Consider the following 24,666-nt stretch of genomic DNA (forward strand, 5'->3'; position numbering starts at 1 on the left):
CAGTACCCTGAGGTAATGGTTAAGAACTCAAACCTTTCTTGTGTCTTGATTTTCTTCATAAATCTGTAAAATGTGGGTTTGGTAGGAAAGAAAAAAAATTAAAAGTGCCTTCATTTTAGAGCTGAATTGAAGACAAGTCAGCAAACCATCTCTGCAAGATTTCACTGCCACAGCAGAGCTGCCAGACTTGGAATTAAGAATAAGCTATGCAAGCTAACCATTTCCAGTAGATGAGCTGCTCTGACAGAGATAAATCAAGAGGCAAGTCCAAAACCTTTGCTAGAGTCACTACTCAGTGAAAACTGTAATGTTGTTGTACCATCTGGGCAACTCTCTGGGCTCAGCCGTCCAGCCAGGTTTTTACTCACCCAACAGAGCCCCTGTCCAAGCCATGGACAGCCAGTTTCTCCAGGAGGATGCTGTGGGAAATGGTGTTAAACTCTTTGCTGAAGTCCAGATAGACACATCCACAGGCTTTCCTCATCCACCGGCTGGGTCTCCCTCTCACAGAAGGAGATCAGGTTGGTCAAGCAGGTTTTGCCTTTTCCTAAATTCATGTTGGCTGGGTCTGATCCCCCCATTAACAAATCTCAAAAAAGGTACATGTTAATGGGAAAACACAGCTGCACAGTGGAGTTTCTTCCAGAGAATTTCTCCTGGGATCAGTGCTATCCAACTGATTTGCAGTGAATACTGCAGATCTTAAACCCAGTAGAAAAGCTTCACTCTCAGTACACACTTGGAGAAGATTCAGTCCGTGTCTAATTGCTTTATAAAGGGCTTCACTCCTTGGATGTTGCTGTAATTAAATGTACACCCACTTTTTGCAGGGACCTTGAGTATGAAACTAACCTAAGTTTATTTTTTTTATTGCTGAATTAGACAAAAAAAAACCACTGCCAGGGACTTGGCAGTTCAGGCAGTGCTGTACATACTGATGCTGGTCAGTTCTGGGTGCCACGACACCATTCTGTCTCACAGCACCTCACCAGTCCTGCTGCACCATCTCCTGGAGCTGCAGGCACTGGAAAATGTCACAACACTCAGAGAATTCTTGGGATTTGCTGCCCATAGACCAAACATGAAATAAACAACAAAGTGTTTGATCCCTGCTGGACATGCAGATTCCTTGCCTGCAGATCTCTGGCTATTCAAAATCAATGCTTAAATTACCCCACTAATTCCTTATATTTTCAACCTTCTGTGTTTTTAATAAATTTTTTAAAGTCACTTAAGCCACCTCTCTGCATCCATGTGCTAGAACAACTTCTTCCAGAGATATGTGCCTAGCAACAGTCTTGAATGTTTAAGTTAAAGAGAGGAAAACACTACTGTGAGAGCAGCAGGCATGAAAATATTGAGTTTGATAACTATATAAGCAGTTTTCTCTGCGATATTACCATTTTGGAAGAGGGGGGATATTTAAGAGTCCTTGAATATTCAGTGTATATACAAATTGAATTTCTTCCAGAGTGAGAGTGCCGCGATTATTCTGCAGGAGCTGCATGTGAGGATGCTCATCCTCTGCCCGTGCAGAGCTATCCTTATCCGTTTCCTCGCTGACAATTCCTAACTTGGCTTCTCTCGGTGGGCCCCCAAAGCATCACACATCTCTTAATCCTTGCAATGAACTCATACGGTGCCTATGCTCTGCCAGGCTGGGGTGGTACCTACACATGTATGCGGGTGGCACATGAAATCAGGATATATTCTTGGGAATCACGGGATCAGAGTGGTTTGAGCTGGAAGGGACCTTAAAAAACCATCTGCTCCCGACTCCCTGCCACACACAGGGACACCTTCCACTAGGCCAGCTTGCTCCAAGCCCCATTCAGCCTGGCCATCCTTTCTCAGAGGCTGACGCTCGCCGCAGTGACACATCCCAGTGTAACTCAGCCGCTCCCGGCCGGCACAGGCCATGTGGAATGGCCGGGATGAGCCTCGGGGCGCAGCGGATCGCGGCGTTTGTCCTCCCGCACACGGTGACACCGCGCTCCAGCGGAGCCTTGGAACTTCCGTGCCGCTCCGCGGGGCCGGGGCCGGGCCCCTGGTTGGAGCGGGGATTAGGGCCGGGATCGGGATCGGGATCAGGACGAAGCGAATCTTCCCGGGCTGCCGGCGGCCAATCGCGGCCGCCCCGGCGCTCCCCAGCGGCGCCGCCGCCGCTGGGCATGCCGGGAGCTGTAGTTCCCGCCGTGCGACGCCGCCGTTCTGTGCGCGGCCGGCCGAACTTCAACTCCCGGCAGCCTGCGGGGCCCCGCCGCGCCGTGCCCGGCCGTGCCTACGATCCCCATCGCGCCCCGCGGGGCCTGGAAGGAGAAGCGGGTCCGGGAGCGCGCGGGGCGGCACCTGCGCAAAGCGCGGCTTCCTGAGCGTCTGGTGGCGGCAGCCATTTTGTGGTGCCGCTTCCCTCTCCCGCTCGGGATCTGCGGCCGCGGGACCTGGCGCGGGGGCGACGCGGAGCGGGGGGAGCCGGGGCCGCCCGCACCCTCCTCACCTTCCCTTCGCCTGCGTGCGCCGCCGAGCCCCTCCGGCGCTGCCCCCGGGCGCGGCTGCGGAGAGCGGCGCTCGCCCACCATCATGGAAGACGACGGGCAGCCCAGGACCCTGTGAGTGGGGAGGGGGCGGCGGGGTGGGCAGCGGGCCCGGGGCGGAGCGGGGCGGGGGCAGGGATGCGCTCCCGGGGAGCGGGGCCGGGGCCTCGAGGGGTGCCGGGGGAGCGGAGGGGGCTGAGCAGGACACAGCGTGTGCGGCAGGGCCAGGAGCGGGGTCCGGGCTGGGGGAGCGGGAGAGGAGCGGGAGGGGAGCGCGGCGGCCCGCAGGGAGATTGCGCTGTACCGATCCAGGGAAAACACGGGCGAAACGGAGCTGGACCCGGGGTATAACGGGGTCCATCCCTGGAGCCTCCAGGGTCTGTCCCCGGAGGTTTGGGGGTACAGGCGGGGGTCCCAAGCCTTCCCCGGGGGGCACAGGCCGCCCCCGGGCCCCCCCTGCGCCGCGGTCCCGGCGCTGGGAAAGTTCTTTGTGCTCTCCCGGCGCTGGGTGGGATGGGGAGCGCCGGGAAACCGGGAGGGATCGCTTTTCCCTCCAGCGTGTCACGGTGTGGTTCAATAACAGGGCATCGGGCCCAGCAGAAAGAAATAACTGTGTGTTGGCCGTGTCTCTCCGGGCTGTTTAGTCACTTGGTGGCTGTCATCCGTTTTCTGTTTAAAAATACAAATTTGAGCGGGTTTGGGTTGCTATAGGGTTATTTTCAGCTTTGCGGATATGGTTTTGATGAATTTTCTTTGTCCTGTTGGCGTAAACGGGGGAGGCTCGCACTTGTGGTTGGGCACTTGAGAGCAGGGATTTTGTGCTGCTGCTGATTTTAACCAGTTCCCCGATTTCCAGTTCAGCTGCCAGAGGGTGTTTCGGGCTCTGTGAGCGGTGCCGCGTTCGGGCTGTCTCTGGGAGAAAGGCAGTCTCATGCTCGGGCTGCCCAGATGACAAACACAGCTCAGGACAGTGCAAATGAAATCTTTGTCTATTTAGCTTTTGGGACAGTAGCCTTCAGAAAAGCTCTCAAAGATAGTCTGGACTGAAAGCCACTCTAAAGAAACTATTAAAACAGAGTAAAATGTCTCATAATTCTGTTTGTTCTCACATTTCTCTCAAAATGATGACATGGCATTTAAAGGCTTCTCAAGGCAATTTGTGATTTTTCGTCTATGTCTGCAAAAGTTCTTTTAACTCGTTTATAGTGTAGTATAAGCACTTAGTCCTTGCTCCCTGAGATGCGTAGTTTAAATAGGCATATCTGAAATGCTTTTTGTGTTGATTACCCAAATGATCTGAGTTTGCTTGGCCCTGAGAGTGGATCTAGGTTTCAGTGTTGTTTTAGAATAGGAGGAGGGAAAAGGGCAGAGTCACACAGTGTTTTATTCAGTTTTATTTTCAAGGTTCTTTTCTTCATGATTGGCTTTTTTTCTTTCTTTTTAATAACTGCTGTATTCCCACTAAGTTTTAAAATGTTCTTTTAATGCTGACAAGCTTTGCCACCACATTGGCCATGGGTTCTTCCCAGTAACACATCCATCAAGGGCCTGACTTAGCCCACTTAGTCACTAACATGAAAATACCAAATTCCTAGTAAGATGTCTGAAATAGCATCTCTGCAGCTGCCCCACATGGTTTATTGCACACGTGTGACTGTTTCATTTGTTAAACTAATAAACAACATGTACATTAATTTCCTAGTAGTTTTGTAGTAACCACAATCACAAAGGGTTACTTTCCTGTAGTTATTTGTAGGCTTTTTGCATGGAAGACAAAAATTTCACTGGAGCATTTTTTACATTTTACCTTCTTGTCCCTACCTTTTGTCTGAAATGTCTTAAATTTAGAATTGCAAGTTGTGTTTCAAAGATTATTATCCTGAGCAATGCCTTTAATATAGAGCAGTTGTAATCTCATAAATAAAACTCACTGTCCCCTAAGAACAACAAATAAAAATATTGTTAGTTGAACTTGTAAGTTTTCATTGTTTGGTTTATTTGGGGAGGGGGAGGGGCAAGAAAATGAAGAACAAATTGTTTCAGTAGCTGTTTGACCATGTGCAAAAGCACTTGATTGATCGTTTAAGCAGTACTTTATGAATGTCTTAGTTTTTCACTCCTGAAGGAATAAATGAAATCCAAAATCTGTAAATTAGGAAGGAATTTTCTTTTTTAACAGTTGCAAGCCAGTTTTTTTTTTTAACTTCTAAAAAGCAAAATGTACCTAACCACTGTTCACCCAATGTTTATGCTCATCTTAAATAGCTCAGGAATAAGGATTGTTTGTTTCAGTTTGCAGTACTTACAGGGGTGTTAGGTTGTTTCCAGTCATGAACCTGTAAGAATTCAGAATATTTTCTGAGGCTTAATATAGAAAGCTGACACCATTTGCATTTTTATTTCTTACATTTCTTAACTTTATAGAAATGTGAAGAATAACCTTCCATATTTTCTGCCAGTTTGGGAAGGGGGGGTCTTTTTGCATGATTTTTTACATGTAATTTTTTAGCTGGTCCTAAAATGAGCTGTGAGCTTCTGATTTTTTTTTGTTCTCTTTTGTTTTGTTTTAATAGAACACTTGAAAGCTCTCTTTTCTGTGAGTACTGTTAGATTTCACAGGCTGTATCAAAGCCCTGCTTCCACTTTAAGGTGGAAACTAAACTATCAGAAACCTGATGTGTTGCTAACGTTATCAGCTCTGACAGACAACCAGAAAAGTTCCAAAGTTGTATATTCTTGTTAATGCTTTTAGGAATATTTTGTGTGGTCTGTAGGTATTCCGTGACTGCTCGTGAAGTCACTGCATACCTACAGTTGTTATCTCATCAGCCATGCCATGCTGTATTCCAAGCCTGGAATGTGGCGAAGGTGCAGGAGTAAGGCTTCACCCAGATTCACTTCTCTTGAACTTTTTTCAGTTCAGCTCTTGTATAGGAATGTTGTCTCCTAGAGGAGGCTACAGAGTGGATTTTTCTTGGTATCATTTTATTTCCATTAGCTCACAAGCACTAGGCAGAGTTGCTGCTAGAATTTCCATGGGCTCTTGAGCCTTACCTTACCTTATTGCTTACCATAATTTTGTCTTTTAAATATGGAAACTGCCATTTCTTGCATGTTGCCTGTGTGAGAGAGAAATCAGATTTACTATCTTTCCTCAAAAAAGGATGTAAGGAAGTTTTGTGGACCTAAAAGTAGTGGCTGTAAATGTTCCTTTCTTACCTCCCTGTTTAGGATACAATGCAAATCTGTTTACTTTCAGAGAGAGAATTTTTCTGCTCAAGCCAAAGAGTTGAGTTCTAAAACTCATTATGGACTGATACGTGCCTTTGGTGTTCTTTCGATAGTTCTACAAGATCTCTGAATTTCAAGTAGTTTGTTGTTCTTTGTGTTGTCAGCAGCATTCAGAAGTGTAATAGATCAAAATTTATGTCAGGACATCTATCTCTCTATAGGTTGTTGGGGTTTTTTGTAGCTGCTTATTAATTGGTATTTAAGTGCTTCAGGCTTGCAGAAGGGAGCAAACACTATTGCCTATATGCAAAAAGCCACAACTTTTGCTGCCCCTGTCACATCATCCAAGACCACCTATAAAAGTTTAGTAAGTGCTTCTGCTCTGCTGGGTTTTATAATTTTTTTAAAGTTTGCATAATATATCCTGTAGATTGTATCAGTCCAAAAGGATTGAAATACCATACAATAGCATTTTAGGAGTCATGTGGTTTCTTGGGGTGTGGTTCTGAAAATTTTGATTTCCTAAAGTAGAATAGAAGATGCTGTTATGTTACATCATGTGTAAGTTGAGCTAGAAAGGGGAAAGCTGACCATGGGTTGGCCGTGTGTAGTGGGTGATTAGCATCAGCGCAGCCAAGTTTTACGTTTCCAGAAAGGTAAGGTGTCTGTTCCTAATGTGGTGAATATATTTATTTCTTTAGTTCTGTAGTATTCAAACATTCACACCAAAGATGTTTGCTTGTATGTTTTTGTTAAAGTCATCTCTAACTTAATGAAGTTAGTAGTGAAGGAGGTGATGTTACTGCAGTCTGCTTAAAGACACGAAAGTAACCATCAATCTGTCTTTTTAGCATATTGTTTCAAATTTGTAGGGGTTTGTATTCCCATGTTTTACGTGCAGTTTGAGTGAATTGGGTCTCCAGTTGTTGTCCTTGCTGCATGAACCTTTATTGTGCAGTGTTCTCAGTGTGTGTGTTACTGAAGATTCAGACTTTTAGCTACTTGGGAGAGGTGGGAGGGCCTCTCACCAATGTCAATATTATGCACCAAGGCAATATTTATCATATACATTTAGGGAATTAATGGACCAGTAGGATTTCACATCCTATCTGAATCTAGCAGTCAAGGTGGTTCCGATTTTTATGAAAAGGCAGCTTGTTTTGTAGCTAAGGTTTGTGATGCAACATTCTCACAACTATCTTGCTGAAGGCATGGTGGTATCAAAAGAAACCTTAGTGTATCTTATATCTTCTAGCAGTTTGTGTAACTTTTCTTACCTTAGTAGAATAGATTGCTGAGGAATGGCTTTTCCTGGCCTTTATTTTTTTTAAATTTTTGTCAGACCAAGAGGAATTCTCCAGATTGATTTTTAGACTTCTTGTATTGTGCAAATTCATGTTAATATTATGCAGAAGAGGATGATATTTGGGTTTTTGTTAGTACTAATTGTACTCCTTACTGTATCTGATTTGCAGTAGAAATAATATTAATAAGACTTCACTCTATTTAATTTCATGTCAGTGCTACTGTGTCAGTGTGCTGTGAAGGCTCAGTATTAATGAACACTGTTCTGCAGCTTACAGAGGAAACCAGTACTAGCAGTAAGTTCGCAGCACCACTGACCCTTCATGTTGGAATTCCTACTGGGATACATATTTTCCATCTGATTTTAGTAGTATCTGCAAAGGTTAAAATTTCCACTAAAAGCTATTAGTGATTTACAATTTAATCTTGGTGAATGATTAACAAAAATTTAGTTAATATTTCAGAAAGAAGCTATGGATAAATGTTTAACTACTAAGTTTTCAGGATAGAACTGGAAAGTCAGTGAGATAGACCATTTGTCCTGTAAGGGGTCTTGGAGTTCTGCAGGTTTTAACTTCTCTAGTGAAAAGCTTCATAACAATACAGGCTTCTGTTAATGACTTGTGTTAATTCATATGTATTTAATAAGAAAGTAGTGAGTACATGAAGGATTTTAGTGGACATTCTATATTGAGGTGCTGTCGTACTTCAGAAACTCACTCTGGATCTTGTAGCATTGAAGTCCTGACTGAGAAAGTGCAGAGCTGTCCCATAATTGCTGAAAGAAGAACAACATAAACAAACATTTGTTGATAACATTGTGTGATGTTCTGATAAAAACAAACACGTCCATTTTAATTTTGCTGATCCGGGTGAAAGTCCAGCTGTCAAACAGAAATTGCTTTTCAAAAAATTTCAAGGGTTGTCTCTTGGAGCAATTTCAGAGCACACCTTTAGTTTACTCAAAATAAATTGGTCTGTGCACAGACTAAGAAATGCTGGTTAACATTTATGTGTTGAACAGTATTAGTAGCTATATTAATACTGTTAAACTGTATTAACAGCTCAGGCTGACCTTAGTCTGCAGTTTTATGACATTCTGTAACTGACCAGAGTAAAATAAATAAAATGTATATTCTTTCAACTTCTAAAACACAGAAAGTTCTACTCATCTTACTGGTTGCACTTGAATTCTTTATGCCTTGACAGGCTTATTTGTAAAGATGATGAATGTCCCTCTGCTGATGGCTTTTGACATCTGTTACTGTGACAAGCCTTTCTCTTAACTGATCGCTGTGTTTACAGTTTGATTGCATATTAGTCGCATTGTTAAAAATAATTTAGTTTAGCATTCATGACTTTCTCAGCCATTATTGTGACCTGGTAAATCTAGGATTCTTATCTAAACTTGCTAAGTATTTCAAAACTTGGAATTATTTCTCAAGATTTACAAACCAATAAAAATCAAGAAGTCTGAGTGATATTAAAATAACACTGTCAGAATTTTGGGGGTATTACAAAGGTGGGAGCTCTTGAGATAGATGCTGTACAATACATTCCTGTGGCATAATGCTGCATAAATTGCCTTGTCTGTTGGTGAGTGGGCTGGCTTTCCAAATGTTCAGGAAAACAGAAAAGTTGAGTTGATTGCTTGCAAGGCAGCACAATTTGTCCGAGAGCTGCTCCTGAGCTCATGGGAGTTAGATGTGTGTTTGTACCCAAATTCAGAAGTACTCTTGATGAGATACTCAGTGGGAAGGGAAACTTAAAATATCTTTGCCCAGTTGGTTGCTTGTTCTACACAACATTCTTGAGCAATGTTCTTCATACTTTTGACATCTCTCTGCCAAGGACATGATTGGCACTAGGTGTTGGTGTCCAGTATTACGTCTGAATCAAGCTTCACTTCTCAGTTGTGTGGCCAATGTTATAATTTAGAAACCATATGAATGCTGCATTAAAACGATGAAATAATTTGTAAATATTGTCTTTAAAGACACCTGAGATGTTTTAAAGGGAGATTCTTCATAGTCGTTTAAGTTCTAAAAACTATAATTACATTTTAAAAGATGATGATTTCTGGTTTAAAATCTTGGTTTTTTGTTTCCTTGTGTAGCTATGTAGGAAACCTCTCCAGAGATGTGACTGAGGTTCTCATACTTCAGTTATTCAGCCAGATTGGACCATGCAAAAGCTGTAAAATGATAACAGAGGTAAGGCCTTCCACATCCAGGGGGGGTAGCAAATGTAATGTAACTTTATCCTAAGTTGTCCAAAATAAATGGAGTTAAGGGCTTCTTTTAACATTACTGGCCGTGGGTTTCTTTGGCTGTGACTGTGTTTGGCTGTGACTGTGTTTTGTGTGACTGTGTGTGTGCAGTGCTTTTGCCTGTAGCTGTGACATACCTTTTATCAGCTGATGATGAGATTCCACTTTATTTAAAAGATTGTTACTCCTCTTTTCAGAATCACATTGTTCTGCTGATCAGAAACCTTATTATTTCAAATGTTATTCATGGCTATTTCGTGCATTTTTCACTTTATTTGAACATGAGCCTCAGTAATTCTTTTCCCTCTTGAATAAATGGTTCTTCGCTATGGATGAAAAGTAAAAAATCCTTCAAAATAAGCTTGGCTCTTCCTCGGACTTTTCTGACCCAGTTCAAATAGCTCTTGTCTGCACCAGTACAAATAGCTCTTGTCTGCACCTGTCTGTTCTTAAATTATTTTTTTCTTGAAACAAAGTGACAAAATTTCCATAGTATTCCAGACAAGGTCTTTTGCACAGAGTGTTGGTAAGTATTAATGCTTTCTTGTCTCTGTTGTAAGTACTCTGGTACCTTTAGGGTTGGTAGCCATTTCTGTGAGCTTGTTGACACATCCCACAAAACTTCTCTCTCCCTGATATTTTTCCTTCCTTTTACATTTATAACTGGTAAGCTTTGAGCAGGCAGGGATTAATCAGAGCTTCTACCAGGTTTAAGCTTTGGTCCTTCATCTCTGGTTTCTGTATGCTCTTTGTACTTTTTGGTACATCTGATGCTTCATACAGATTTGCAATTACAGATTTCCTGAGGACAGTTATATTAGTTTTTTGTCAAGATTGTTAATGAAAGTATTAGAAGGCAAATCTTGTGACCAGACTTCTTTAGGAATGCTACTAGAAGCTCCCCTGTGGGCTTTGTTTCCTTTCAGTGTGTCACACAGCTTGTTTGTTTCCTTATTTTTAGCTTATCATCAACTTGCTGCTTGTTTCATCACTCTCATCCTTGTCTGGACTAATAATTTCCCATGTGACACTTTTCCCTGCTGCATTTGCTTTAAGTTTATTGGAGAAAAATAACAGAAGGCTGAAATATCACAGTTGTTCGTTTTTCTCTGAAGAAACAGTTTTGATTGTCGTGTGCTCTACAGACATAAGGTGCTGCTGCTCCCACCTTTGGCTGGTTGAGACATGTTGGCATCAGTTTGGTTTCTTGAGGATCAGATGACAAATTCCAGCACTCATTTCACCTTGGTTGAGGCTTTAGGGTTTTAAGATCTTCCCGTAAGTGAGACATCTTTATGAAACTGGTAGATAAACAAAAACTGCTGGCAGCTGTATTCAGTCACAGAGGTGGATGCATTGGGCTGAGCTCAGCACCTGCCACCAAGCAGTCACAGCAAATGCAGGTTGGATTCTAGACTGGGATTGGCCTGCAGCTGTCACAGGACTTGTCCATAGTGTCCATCCTTCTATGGTGTGTGGTAAACCTTTCCTAGGAACTGAGTCATGGTTAGCTGCTTCTTACCATTCTTACTACCACCATCACCTTTTAAAAACTTGTGATTTTTCCATTTTAGCCTGGTTTATCAAATCATTCTTTTTCTTTCTTAAGAGTATGTGACATGAACATGTCAAGTATTGAAAGATTTCTAGTGTTCGTTTTGGAGGTATATAGTACTCAGGGTGGTGAGACAGATTTGTAGGTAGTTTGAACACCTGACTCTCTTTAAAAGAGATTCTTCTTGTGTTCAGACAAGTTCTCAGTGCTAAAGAAGACCTTCCTACAATCTAAAAGTAAGGTTGCACTTCATTTGAAGCATAAACTGCACTAAATTTTCTAAGTCTTAAATGGGCTTTCCAAAGTAGTGTGGGAGGAGAGGTGAATTAAGGCTTTCTCTTTTGGGGCATCTGAGGTGAGTGTGCTTGTAGAGAACTTTGTGGCTGAAACTTTTTTTATGATCTCAGGTACATTTTCTCTCATCTGTTCATTGTGCATTGGTTAGAGGCCCCAAGTACTGACTGTTCAGGAGGATGACTTCAGACTCCATGATCATTTCAGGTGTATAAAGGCCTTGTGATCCATTCAACTGTTGCATCTTAACAGCTTCAGAGGTAGACAGAACTATGTTTGAAGCTGTACAATCCAGCTGTAGGGAGAAGGATTAGAATTGTTCATCAGTGTAAGTATGTGTGAGTTGTCAAAAGTTAAATAGGAATGCTGGAAAAGAGTTCTCTTGTGTTACTTACAGCTGTGTTCTACCTGGCACTGGGGGAGATTGATAGGTGAGAATACTGATGCCAGAACAGTTTCTCTCTGCTAGACCCTTCCCTGTCCGTGTGAGAAATAATTTGTTTAGTGTAATATTAGTGTTTGTCATCTTTAGGTCCATGCATTTGCAGAGTGGTTAATGGAAATGTTTTGGTTAGAGTTTGTGTACTCATTACGTCTTGGAGGTAGATCAAAATCCAGTGTTCAAGTTGGCATTCTAGACATCCTTTCCACTTGATCAGCTTTTCAGAAAACTCTTCTGTTCTTTGCACTTTATACTCTGGTACATTTATTTCTTCGGTGACCTCTGTCAGTGAGTATTTTTAAAGGTGATTTGATAGGCCATCCTACAAAAACAGGTTGTACTCAAGGTTTAACAGAGTTAACAGTCAATTGATTAAGATCCTTTTCCCTCAGTCAAGCTATTTTGAGTTCTTTTAAAAAGTTATTCCCCAGTTGTTGGGTATGACATTTTTCACTTGAGACTGAGACTATGCAGCTTCCAGGTTGCTGCCTGCTGGTGGTTTTCAGTCAAATAAATGGAAAGACTTCTTAAGTAGAGCAAGAGAAAATTGTATCTGGGGAATAAACCTTTCTAGCTTTGAGTATTTGCAGAGGGCAGTTTTGTTCTTCTCTCCATTCTTCCCCTTTTTTCCCCTCCTTTCCATCCAGTCTGCAGATCACTTTTCTTATAAGTTATTTTTAGTTCAGTAAACTTCAGTCCTCATTCAAAGCAAACTATCCTTCAGAAATTGCTAGACCTTTAATAAAAAGTCCATCTTAATAATTCTTGCATTTAAGTGTAATGTCAAAGGCTATTTCATAAATCTGATGCAAATAATTCTGGAAGTTTCTAGCTATAAGTAATATATTTTCCTGGATTTTCTTCTCAGCAACCCGATAGCAGAAGGGTCAACTCTTCTGTTGGATTTTCTGTTTTGCAGCATACAAGCAATGACCCTTATTGCTTTGTGGAATTTTATGAACACAGAGATGCAGCTGCTGCATTAGCTGCTATGAATGGGAGAAAAATTTTGGGAAAGGTAAGTTGCTCACATGGTAATCCTAGATTTAAAGAATACAGATTTGTGTGAAAATATTAATAAAACTGTTGAAGATGTTTTACCAAGATTAAATATTGATGGAATAATCTTTTAAAAATATTGATACAAAAAAAGTAAGTCTTGTTTAGGAAATGTATTATTTGTGATGTTCTAGTTATGATGGTGTTTTATACTGAATGATGATTTGTAAACGTTGACAGTTTTAACCCACCCTTGAATGAATTTATAAAATGTAAGAATTTTATGAATTTTTACTAAATCTTATACTTGTTTTCAGGAGGTCAAAGTAAACTGGGCAACAACACCAAGTAGCCAGAAAAAAGATACATCCAGTAAGTAATGTAAAGCCACAGTATCACTTGTACACAAATACTTCACAAAGTGGTAATAATTTATCATAAATGCATTTAAACATAACTTCTCTCCTTCCCATCTAGTGTTTAATAGAATTTTGCAAACTAATTCTTCTGTTTCTGCTTTACAACTGGGGAAACCGGAGTGGACAGATTAAATTGCTGCTGCTCTTCACATGGAATCCTGAGCGTTCCTGTTCCCAGTGCTGTGTGCAGAGCATCACTTTCTCAGGAGTTGAAACTTTAGATAGCAGTTAAATATTTGATTAGTAAATTATTTATTTTCAGATCACTTCCATGTGTTCGTTGGGGATTTAAGTCCAGAAATAACAACAGAAGACATCAAGTCAGCATTTGCTCCTTTCGGTAAAATATCGTAAGTATCATCGTAAACATTTCCATTATCAGTTAGAAAATATGATAGTGAAGATGTGTTTCTAAGTTGAAATGTTATTTTTTTATCTATTGAGATAATTTTTCTGCTGTTCATTTCCTTGTGGTGGGTGGGTGGGTAGTAAAGAGGGGTTGTATCTCAGTGTGTCTCATGGTGTAAATACAGTGATGTAATTGTGCTCTGGTTTGCTGAAAGCATTGTGCTTTTAACCTAATCTTTATGCTAATGTCCTTCATCTTTTTATTAAAATTTAATTACTGCTCTAAGTGTGACTTTTTGGTGTTGAGAATGTATACAGAGTAGTGACTTGACAACTGATATATGTTGTATCCTGGGTGTGGTTTATGTGCATTTTTGCTGCATTTTCATAGGCAGTATGGAAAACTGGGAAAATTGGAATATAATTCTATAAAGCAGCTAGTTAATAACTTGGGAATATTTTGAAAAAAGCCAATACTAATAAGAATGAAATCTGGTTTTTTGGATGATAATGGGATGGATTACAATTATAATACCTTAAATGAAAGAATAGTGGCTTTACATTATGTGCACATTTCTGCCAGTTACGAGAATGTTTCTTTAAACTTCTCTTGGACAATTCAGGTGATACTAAATGACCTGGTGTTCTAATTGAACATATTTAACATTACAAAATCCTTGAGAGTGCTAAAGTATATATGTCCTAAAGAGTACTGCTACAAAAAAAGTCTGTTATCTTCTATCAGTTTATCTTTATAAAAATCAAAGTTGCACATGAACGTTTTTGTACTACTTTACAGGAATATATTGCTAAGAACAAAATTCTTATTTTTCTCTTGTTCTGTACGCATAGTTTTAAATGAATCATAAATCTTATTTCTTACCTCTGCTGTTTTGTTTACTTTGCTTTTTTGTCTCTTAATGTGGTAAGTAGTACTGTTTTAAAAATCAATTTGAAAAGAATAATTCAGGTTTCTGTTTCTCAATCTATATTTATACCTGAGACCTGCAGTTTTTCTAAAGTCCAAGTCACAATTAAAAGTAATAGCATTCTGGTTATTTTGCAGAATTGCTCATAAGAATGGACAGGATCTTGAAGGCTAACTGCAAGGAACTGTGCACACTGGAACTCAGTTGTAGATTTTTTCTCATTTCTATTTATTCTTATTATACATTATTTATATATACATATTTTAGTATTTACATTTTAACATTCTATATTCAGTGCAGTTCTATATTTCCAATCATTTTAACTTACTCACTAAAATTTCTGTGTAAATTTGTTGTTTTCGTACTGGTGTGCTTAGCATTGTTGTTAGTTTTATTCTCCTTTCTTAAATTTCTGAAAATGTCAATTTTTCAAAATTTACAGCTACCCAAACTCCAAAATGATGGTAGAGAATTGACCAAGAAAAATAAAGAAATCTGTTAACAGGCCATGTATGCCTTTTAATTCCTATTTTTTCCTCTTTTTCGATTTTTTTAATATTTCATATATTTTGTATCACTAGGCAGAAGACATTTAACTATTTAGAAAATGCATGGTAAATTAGATAGAATTGTTGCAGTAATTTATAGAACAGTAAACCTTAGAGGACCCTAGCCAATAGAATATTAGAAAAGGAAACTTTGTTTCTCTTATACTTCAAATTTGAACATTCTAGTTATAGCCAGTATAGGTTATGTGCATAGGTTGCATGTTTATTACATGTTATTTTTTTTGTCCTACTGCTTTTTTCTAACAGGTAAAGAAGCAATAGGGAGAGTTCAGGAATGACTGTAGTTTTAGGGCTAACTGAATTTATAAGAAAAAATTATGCTCACAATACAGTGTGTGTGGTTCCTTTTAGTTTTTATTTTGCAGGTTATCAATACTACCCTCATATAGCTGTGCTTCTTTTCACAGGGATGCACGGGTAGTTAAAGATATGGCAACTGGAAAGTCAAAAGGCTATGGTTTTGTATCTTTTTATAACAAACTGGTGAGTAATCACAATGCAGGTTTAAAATAGTTCCTGTCTTCCATTTTTAGTTTTGCCTGTTTATGTCTTTGCTGTTTATTAGACTTCACCCAGGGAAACAAATTCACCTGTACAGGAGATGTATGTATGTTTGGGACAACGTGGGGGAACTGTCAATCATTTTCCTTAAGTATTTTGCATCGGAAAAACACACAGTTTCAGAATTTTAGGCATATAAAGCCTGTTCATGTGGTCAGGAGTCTGACATGTCAGATCTCTTTTGATCGTCTATAACAGTTACCTGGAGCTGTCATAATCAGAAAAAAAGTTTTAATTTCTTTGGATTTGCCAATGCCATAAGATACTGCAATTGAATGCCTTGATTTAGTGTATTTTTCCAGTTACACTTTGTTTGTTCTGCATTACAGCTGAAATGGGCAAGGAGTAGCTGTCTTATTTCCTTGTAATCCCTCTTCCCAGTCATGGAATGAAAGTTACTGGATTCTTTTCAGACTGAGCCATAAAAACTCCAGTTTGAAATTTGTATTCATTCTACAAAATCAATGGATGAATTCTAAACATAGTACTAAAAAGTACTCTCAATTTTAAGTCCTGATTGCTGTTCATTCCCACAGCAGCTGGACCTGTGGGGTTATGGCATGACTGTTCTGAGCTGGTATTTTAAGGCCTGTTTTTCAGAATATATCATTCTGCTAGGTTTGGGGAAGTGGGATATGCTCCCAGACTTCAGGTACTCCAGCCTGAGCTCCTAATGCATACCACAGTTAAGAGAAGATGGAACTCCTGCATTGGACTGGATCAGTTATGGCTTAGGCTCTGTTCCATTTTTGTCATAGCTATGATCCTCAAGCAGAATAGCAGCAAGATTCAGCAGAGAATTTTTCCTTTCCTAGTCAGTTCATTATGTTGTATTCACCACATTTTGGGAGCCAAGGGTGCTTGAATAAATTGGGGTGTTCTAGTGTGTGGTGGTTTGGTTTTGTCTTTTAGGTTGGGTTTTTCTTTTCTTACTGGTCATCTTTCGTAATTTCATTTTTGTATTTATGTGTTTTCAAAATGAGTACTCAATGTAATTAAAACCTAGAAGGATCAAGGTCCTGAGTTTGAGAAGAAAATTCCAGCTGGGTGCAGCTCACCTTTAACTTGTCCACATTTTCTTTGTCCCTTGCGCTTGGCAGGTTTTTTCTTAAGCTTTGTGCCCTTGGAAAAGCATTTAAAACATGTACTAACTATTTGCTCTGCCTGTCTTCTTCCAAAGCAGTTGGGAGACAAATTGCTCCTTGCAGCTGTTAGCAAACTTACCCTTGCTTACCAGATGTTTCTGCTTACAATGCGAACTCAAAGATTGTCTTTTGTTTCATGTTCAAGATAAAAATTACTCTGTGTGGGCCATGGACTCTCATGTGTGTTCATACAATGGCTTTAACACACAGAGAGCTTACAAAGCTTCTGTTGCATGTCTCCAGGGAGCAGAAGAAACATTTAATGATAGTTGTTTTATTTCAGTAATTGGTCCTGGCATCTGTATGACCTTCCTGCTTTTTTGGGCAGCTTTTTGAACATTCTAATGCAGATGCTTGTATAGTATATGTATATATGGTATAAATATGTGTGTGTACATGTCTGCATAGGGCATATATACAGGTAGTATGTGTAGGATTGCAGTTGGCTTCTAGCCTGTGTAGAAAATGTGTGTGAGGAAGTTTTTACCAAATGACTTCTCTTTAACCAGTTGCCTTCATGTTAATTAATGTTTGCCTGCTATGATTATTCAGAATTTCATACTCTTAGTACTGTTACTGGTTTTCTCAGTAAAATTAACTGATAACCAAGTCTTGAGAGTAGATTTGTACATGCTTCTTGTTTGGAAGTGCTACAATCTCTGTTTTAATCTCTTCAGGATGCAGAAAATGCTATTGTACACATGGGAGGCCAGTGGTTGGGAGGCCGCCAGATCAGAACTAACTGGGCAACAAGGAAACCACCAGCCCCCAAAAGTACACAAGAAAGTAAGAGCTTCATGTCTCGCTGTGTTGTGTTTGCTGTCTTGTCACTGTTCAGTGGGGGAATAAAACGTAAGCCAATCATGTAACTTAAATCACATATTAGCTTGCCTTCCAGATCTTGAATAGAGTTTCTGGTATGTTGTATCAACATAGTGGTGGCACTACTGGTCTGTCATAAAGTATTGAATGTGTTTGTTGAATGCAAAATTCATGCTTGTGTACGAGGTAAGTGTCTGGGTTACTGTCAGCCCACTGCTGAAAACCAGCCTTCTCTCTTTATAGATAATACAAAACAGTTGAGATTTGAAGACGTAGTAAATCAGTCAAGTCCAAAAAATTGTACTGTGTACTGTGGAGGAATTGCCTCGGGGCTAACAGGTATGAAGTGTTCTATTGTTTTTTATTATTGAAACTTTTTGGACATCAGGATGATTATTAATTCAAAAACACCTTGTGTTGTAGATCAACTTATGAGACAGACTTTTTCACCGTTTGGACAGATTATGGAAATAAGGGTGTTTCCAGAAAAAGGTTACTCATTTGTCAGGTATGGACAGAGAAAGCAAAATCTCTGGGTCTGTGCATGTAGTAATGCTTCATCGCTGTGTAATTTCTCTGGATTGAACTTGTCCTGATACAATGAAAGCAGTCACCATATATTCATAGAATCATTTGGAACTTGTAAAAAGGGCCACCAACATTTTTACCTGAGAAGATGAATGTTTGTGAAAGCAGATGTTTTTCTCTGGATTTCCTGTATGTATGGAGTCTGTTTTTTAGGTAATCGGGAGGAAGTACTGTAAAGCATAACATTAGTTTGTTTTTACATTCTTTAGGTTTTCAACCCATGAAAGTGCTGCACATGCTATTGTTTCAGTTAATGGAACCACAATTGAAGGACATGTTGTTAAATGTTATTGGGGTAAAGAATCCCCTGATATGACTAAAAACTTCCAACAGGTAACTGTACTTAACCTTTTCTTTGTATTACAAAAGCAACTGTGTTTTTACCTGTAATGACTTCCCAGTTATAATGGCTAAATTTTGTGGTGGAGTTCTTATGAAATTCCATGTTCTGTCTCAGTTATGTTCCAGTTCATCAAATTGGGCTAGTGATTTTGATGGAATATCTGTTACTGTCTTCTGGATATGATCCAAGATAGGGAGAAACTTTGAGGTAATTCTAATTCTTGCTGTTTTGCTAACTGCAGATTAGGTGGCTATCCAACCAAATAGTCTTTGGGGTTTCAAGCACACACAAATACATTTTTCAGTACAAGGACCTAGTTAAGTCAGAGTGACATCTTATTTTTCAGATCTCGTTATTGCTTGTTTTTGCTCTCTGATTGATATAGCCAAAACTTTGCCTTCAGCAGCACAAATGCAACATAAACCATCTCTAGAACCTGAAGTACAATGGATTATTCTCTCTGCAGGTGGATTACAGTCAGTGGGGGCAATGGAGCCAAGTATATGGAAATCCACAGCAGTATGGGCAATATATGGCTAATGGGTGGCAAGTACCATCGTATGGAATGTATGGCCAAGCATGGAATCAACAGGGTTTTGGAGTAGAGTGAGTAATTCTATTTAATTTTTTTAGAATATTCCAAGAGTGCTGTATCTTAAGTTTCATGCTCATTTGGGTCAAGGATTGCACAAGGTTTAAAACCTTAGGGGAACTCCTGTGTGCTTAAAGCTTATGTTCAGTGCTTGCCATGGAGCTGATACTGGGGTGAGTTGCTCTGACTTGTACTCGGTGGCACATTTCGTGTGTGGTGGAGGCACAAAATTTTGGGTGGTGGTCGGTCTTGTCTGATATCTAAATATATTCTGGATTCTTACTTGAGGTGGTGAGTCTGAGGCAGGAGCCTGGGTATTTGCCTGCAGAGAGAGAAGGAACTACACACAGACACTGGAACTGGTGCAGTTTCAGAATTTGGATGGGCTTTTAATTATGGATCTCTAGAAGACTGAAGTCTTCACAAGAACTCTTTGTTTTAACATTATTTTGAAATAACTTGTTTGCCTAGTTCTTCATTATCTGGTGCCAATTAAACGTATTGAGCCCTGTTAAACCTCTCACTGGCATTCATGCCCATGAGGTATTGGGTGTATTTTGCCTTTCTGCATCACTGATGTTGAGTTCCAGCCACCTGTGTGTGTTCGTGCCTTTGGAGGCAGGTGCCATATCCAACTGGTACCCAAGGTTTGTGGGGCTTTTTCTCCTTTGTTCTTAAAAAGCTCATGATATTTTCAGGAATCACATGTTGTAGTGCTTAACCTGAACTACTCATTAAAAAGAAGAATAAACTGTTCTATTTTGATACAAGTAGTTGAGTAGGAAGTATGTTTTTATGTTTTTGGGGGGTTTTTTTAAGTTGCTTTTCCCTACTTTTTTTTAACCATCCTGTTTCTTTTTAAGCCAATCTCCATCTGCTGCCTGGATGGGTGGATTTGGTGCTCAACCTGCCCAGGGACAAGGTGCTCCTGTAATACCTAACCAAGCTGGATATGGTATGGCAAGCTACCAAACGCAGTGAGCTGGGACTCTGTTTAAAAGTGTGTATTTCATGATAGGCTGCAGTTTCCAGTGACATTCTGAAGACTGGAATGTAGACAATGAAAAAAAAGAAAATATTTATTTTAAAAATGGAAATGTTTGGAACCTTTAGCACAGCTTTGCTTTGGTGAAGGACACAAATGTCTTCTAGTTCTGCCTTTTTAAGTTTTTGTTCATGATGGATATGAACATGTTTTTCTTTGTGTACAAAAATTAAAAATAAAGTCAATAAAGACAATTCTGACTACAAATTTTGATATAGTAGGAGAAATGGCTAATGAATTTGATATTTAGGTTACCATTCCATTTTTTTTTTGTTTTGTCTTCAGTGTTTTATATCATTGTGCTTTTAAGAGAAATGACATTGAAAAACAGCGAGTTGCTTTCAGTTGAACACACATCCTGAAATAAACTGTGGACCAATCACCACAACCTGCGAGACAGTATTGAGTTTTCAAGAAACCTACGGACATAGCTCTAAGTATATGGAGGTCTTGGAATAATTTTTTTAAAAAATATTTAATTTTTCTACATGCTTACAGAAAACAGTTGATACGATGAATAGTTGAGTCTGAAATGAAAAACAGTACTGTCTGAGAAATTTCACATAACTTTTACTGTCCACATTCAGGCACACGTTGAAACTTTACAGAGCTGGTTTGCTTGTTAAAACTGTAGTGGTTTACATTTAATTTTGAGAAGTAAAAACGTTTTTACAAGTATGTTGTTTGTATTCAAATCAGACAGTCATACTTGGGCTTTTACATAAAGTTTGAAGGCTACACATTGTAAATATTTCATAATTACAGTGTTTCAAAAGCATGCTCAAACATAGAAGTAGCAATGTAATTATTCAAAGTAATACTTAATATACTCTACTGCTTTAATGCAGTAGATTGACAAGAATGTGCAAGACTGACATTTCCAAAGTTGGCTATTATGTAAAGTTACATAAAGAACTATAACAAAGAGCCTTAATTTTAATTTCATAAATCTTTAATGCATCACCTTTTTGTCATTAGAAATACAAATTTTTTGCTTTACATTATTTGGTATGTAAATACCTTGGTTAACAACCTTGTAAACCTATTTCAAGGTTATTATAAGTTGTATAGTATCTTGAGTGTTTTGAAAAATCTTGATGTTTTTTAAGTCTAGAAATATTTTGCCCAAGAATTTTTTAACAAGATTGTTAAAAACATCTTATTTTAGAGAATATTCAATGTGCCATTTGGTAAATGGAGATGCAGTTGAAACAGTACACTGAGTTGTGACTTATTTTTAATTAAAGTTTTTGTCTTTATGGGTGGTTTGCATGTGATGAACCTGTACAGAGGCTGGGTTGTATGTGTACTGAGTGTGTAAATGGATAAATCATGAAGCTGTTTAAATGGTATACTTGGGTTATTTCTGAATTATTTTATGGATACATTGATATAAACTGCCTCAATAAATTTGAAGTTGAAAATGAATGTAAGTTAGATATAAGTAATGTGTCCTCCCTGTGACAGCTAGAGGGTGCAAATGCCTCAGCTGTAATCTGGAATGCTGAGGCAGGCACGGTTGGAAGGGAAAGAGTAGGATTTGCAGTGGTAGTTCAGTGAAGCAAACTTGCATTTTAAAAGAAACAGAAAGTTTGATTTTTAGAGATGATAGTTCTAAGTGAGTGTCTGAGAAGCTATATATTTTCTCTTTTCTGTTTCTGACCATGCAGGTGTTGCGAGGTAGAATAGTCTGTTTTGAAATGGAGATTTGCAGGTGTGTTAAACCCAGCCAGGTTGTGCAAATAACTACATTTATTGCTGTAGCGAATCACATGAGGGTTTTCTTTCTCCTCTTTTAGTGATGTGTGGAGTAGTACCTTGACTTTCAGATTGGGCTGAAAGTGAGATGTAGTGGAAGAGCAGTTTAGTCAGTTGGCTCAGCTGCACCAGAGGTAGCTGTGACTCTGGGCATCTAATGCATGCAATAATGACTGAAGGTAGTGTGGAACCACGAGTGCTCGTGATGGCAGAATTGGCCCTTTATCTCCATTTCTCCTTTAGGGTATATGTAGTGTCTTTCCACTCAAGATAGGAATCTTGTCTACAGGACTCTTGTTTTTCTATAAATTTTGTACATATGTGTATATCTACGCGAGGATCGGCCTATACATTGTAGTTTGGACAAACCTCACAAGTAAGTCTGTGTTTTTGGTACACTCAGCTGGTTTAAAAAGTCACAAATCAGTAGAGATACAAATTGTGAGTTCCTTTAGGATTTCTTAGGCTTCACTTGAAATCTGGGGTTTCTACATCCTTCTAGGTGTTTGCCATACGGCTGTTCTGGGTGCATGCTGGTGTGGAGGCAGTTTGTTCTTTAGGCGCTACTGAAGATTTAGATGATGCAAGTACATTGCCACATAAATGCCCATATAAATGGGTGTGAGATTAAGGCAGTGATCTTTCAGGTCTCAATGTGTAGATCACTTTAAATCTGATTATTTAATATGCCTGCTGTAGAGCTGGGCCGTACCTGACCTGTATTTCAGGATGAAAGATAGGTTATACCTTCTGATTTAAGTCTTTTGTCATTGATTTTTATACAGCTTTTCTGTAATGGTGATATTTCTTCGCAGACTGCTCAAGATGTGGGAGTCTCCAGTGTCCTTTAATGTTTCTCTAGCACTGCGAGGAAGAGTTGTAAATTAGATTGCTTTTTACTCAGTAGCATTCATAAATGCATCACTGACAATTTTTTGGCACCAAAGAGCCTCTTGCACCATACTGCTTTTATGAGTGACACTTACACTGTTGTAATTTCTCTAACTACAGAAATCGACCACTACCTAACCTTTACCACTAGGATTTGGATTTCAAAAATACTGATTTATTATGGCTTAAGTTGATGCGTGCAACCTAAAGCAAGGTTGTAATCTGCATTTGCAGAAAATGTTCAATAAAAGTGAAACATGATAAAGGGCTTATCCTGTATTTGTCATCTGTCAAAGCATTGTCCCTCTTTGCTGTAAAACTGACAACAGGCAGACAAGGCTGAACTTGTAAACTATGCACTTGCAATCATGTAAAAGATGTTTTATTTAAAAAATTTTCATACAAAATAATTTTGTATTTTGCGGAGTTGCAGTAGTAAGGCTGTAAATCTAAGGTAGCTTCTCATCAGTCCTGCCTCCTTGTGTATATTTGCTAACAGTTTTTAGACATACTCTTCCTGCAGAACCTTCTTACTAAGATAACTTCATGAGAAGCGATTCACTGTACCAGAGCCATTGCCTTCATTTCACTCAAAAAAGTCTCACAGTGAATAAGGCTTAGTTTTGCAGAAAATAGTGATTTGTTTTTCTTGTGTTTGTACACAAGGAAGCAGACTTAAACTGTATGGACATGATTAGTGTCTGATACTTCTTAATTATCTGACTGTTTTTGAACAAGGGCACAAGTGTTTGTTTTAATCACGTGAAACTGTTTCCTGGTCAGCAATAAAAGATTTTGTTGCACTGTTCTTACATTGCAAGATACAGGCAATCTTTTGTTCAGTATACTTCCAAAAAATGGATGGGGTTTGTGAAGAACTGCCTTGTTCCACCTCAAATCTTCATATATAGATATAATCTGGGATCTGGATTGCAGCTGTAATAGCAAAAGGAAGTTCTTCTCTTGAAAGTAAGTGAGAATTCATTTGTTCTGATCACATGTGGTGTCTGTCCCACAGTGATAAATTTAAAGGTTTCACTATTAACGAAGTTTCTGTTCTTATAAAGGCAACTGCAAGGCAGTAGCTTCTAGGAAGATCTTTGTCGTGTTTCATTTCAGCTGACTTCTATGAATCCAGTTGATTGTTTAAAAAAACCTCTAAAAGTTGTTGTGCTTTTCAGTATCACATGGATAGAATCCCATTCCACTGTACTATAATTTCAAATCAAAGAAAATCCTGAAGTGTTTACTGAATGTTCTACTTGAAAAAGGAACAGGACTTGATGTTGACAAGTGAACACTGATTCTGTTGTCCATCTGAGGCTGTGTGCTGATGTAGATCATGGATGTGTGAATGACATGCTCTGCCCACTGACATTTGAAGGGTAATGACTCAGAACGTTAATTTGACATCAGTAATGATTATTTGAATACAAGTTATTCTTGCTTAAATACACAGCTCCTTATGCTTCAATTAAAGCTGATCTGAATCTTAACTGGTTGTTAAAGTATTCTTGATATGCTGTGGAAGGATACGTGGCTTTGCCTTCTTAGTGTTGAAGCTGTCAGTAAGGCATCAGGGTTGCACAGACAGTGTTTTTTGTTTAGAAGAAAAACACTTAATGGAGTTGTGTCAGGGAATTTAGTGTAAACTGACTTTTCTGTACTGATGGGTGATGCTGTTTGAATGTTTCCCTTCTAAAACAAGGGCTCAGTCACCATTCCTTGCATGAACGTGGCTCTCACAGATCCCAAATTCTCAGTAGCTGTCTTTCCCAGCTGCTGACATGGGAGGGAGGAGGAGGAGGAAGGGGAAAGATGGTGAGAAAAGGTGGTACAGCCCAGTGTGCCTGGTGCAGTAGCAGCAGTGCCAAGGCAGATTGTCAAACACATTTAAGATCACAAGAGCTTTACACAGATAATGCAGCAGTACCCTGAGGGTTGTGACCATTCAGACACAAACTTGCTTTATCTGCTTGCTTAAAATAATGTGGCTTTAAAATTACAAAAGTAGAAACCACATAACC

At 39.3% G+C, this 24,666-nt stretch overlaps 1 protein-coding gene across 3 annotated transcripts; it reads left to right on the forward strand.

Annotated features, from left to right (window-relative positions):
* Positions 1-2,373: 2,373 nt before the first annotated feature.
* On the forward strand, positions 2,374-24,135 carry TIAL1 (TIA1 cytotoxic granule associated RNA binding protein like 1). Of its 3 annotated transcripts, none has more exons than XM_032115700.1 (12): positions 2,374-2,609; positions 9,187-9,283; positions 12,499-12,648; positions 12,947-13,001; positions 13,311-13,398; positions 15,302-15,377; positions 17,278-17,386; positions 17,666-17,761; positions 17,846-17,930; positions 18,220-18,343; positions 18,820-18,959; positions 19,809-24,135. In XM_032115700.1, the coding sequence occupies exons 1-12, from the start codon at positions 2,581-2,583 to the stop codon at positions 19,924-19,926; spliced, it is 1,167 nt and encodes a 388-aa protein (XP_031971591.1). In that variant the 5' UTR covers positions 2,374-2,580; the 3' UTR covers positions 19,927-24,135. The 3 variants fall into 3 exon arrangements, with proteins under 3 accessions (XP_031971591.1, XP_031971593.1, XP_031971594.1); XM_032115702.1 differs by having other exon boundaries at positions 2,375-2,609; positions 12,550-12,648; XM_032115703.1 differs by lacking the exon at positions 2,374-2,609 and adding an exon at positions 14,463-14,835 and having other exon boundaries at positions 9,221-9,283; positions 12,550-12,648.
* Positions 24,136-24,666: the final 531 nt, after the last annotated feature.

The sequence above is a fragment of the Corvus moneduloides genome, chromosome 8 (assembly GCF_009650955.1).
Source record: "Corvus moneduloides isolate bCorMon1 chromosome 8, bCorMon1.pri, whole genome shotgun sequence".
Classification (NCBI taxonomy): Eukaryota; Metazoa; Chordata; class Aves; order Passeriformes; family Corvidae; genus Corvus; species Corvus moneduloides.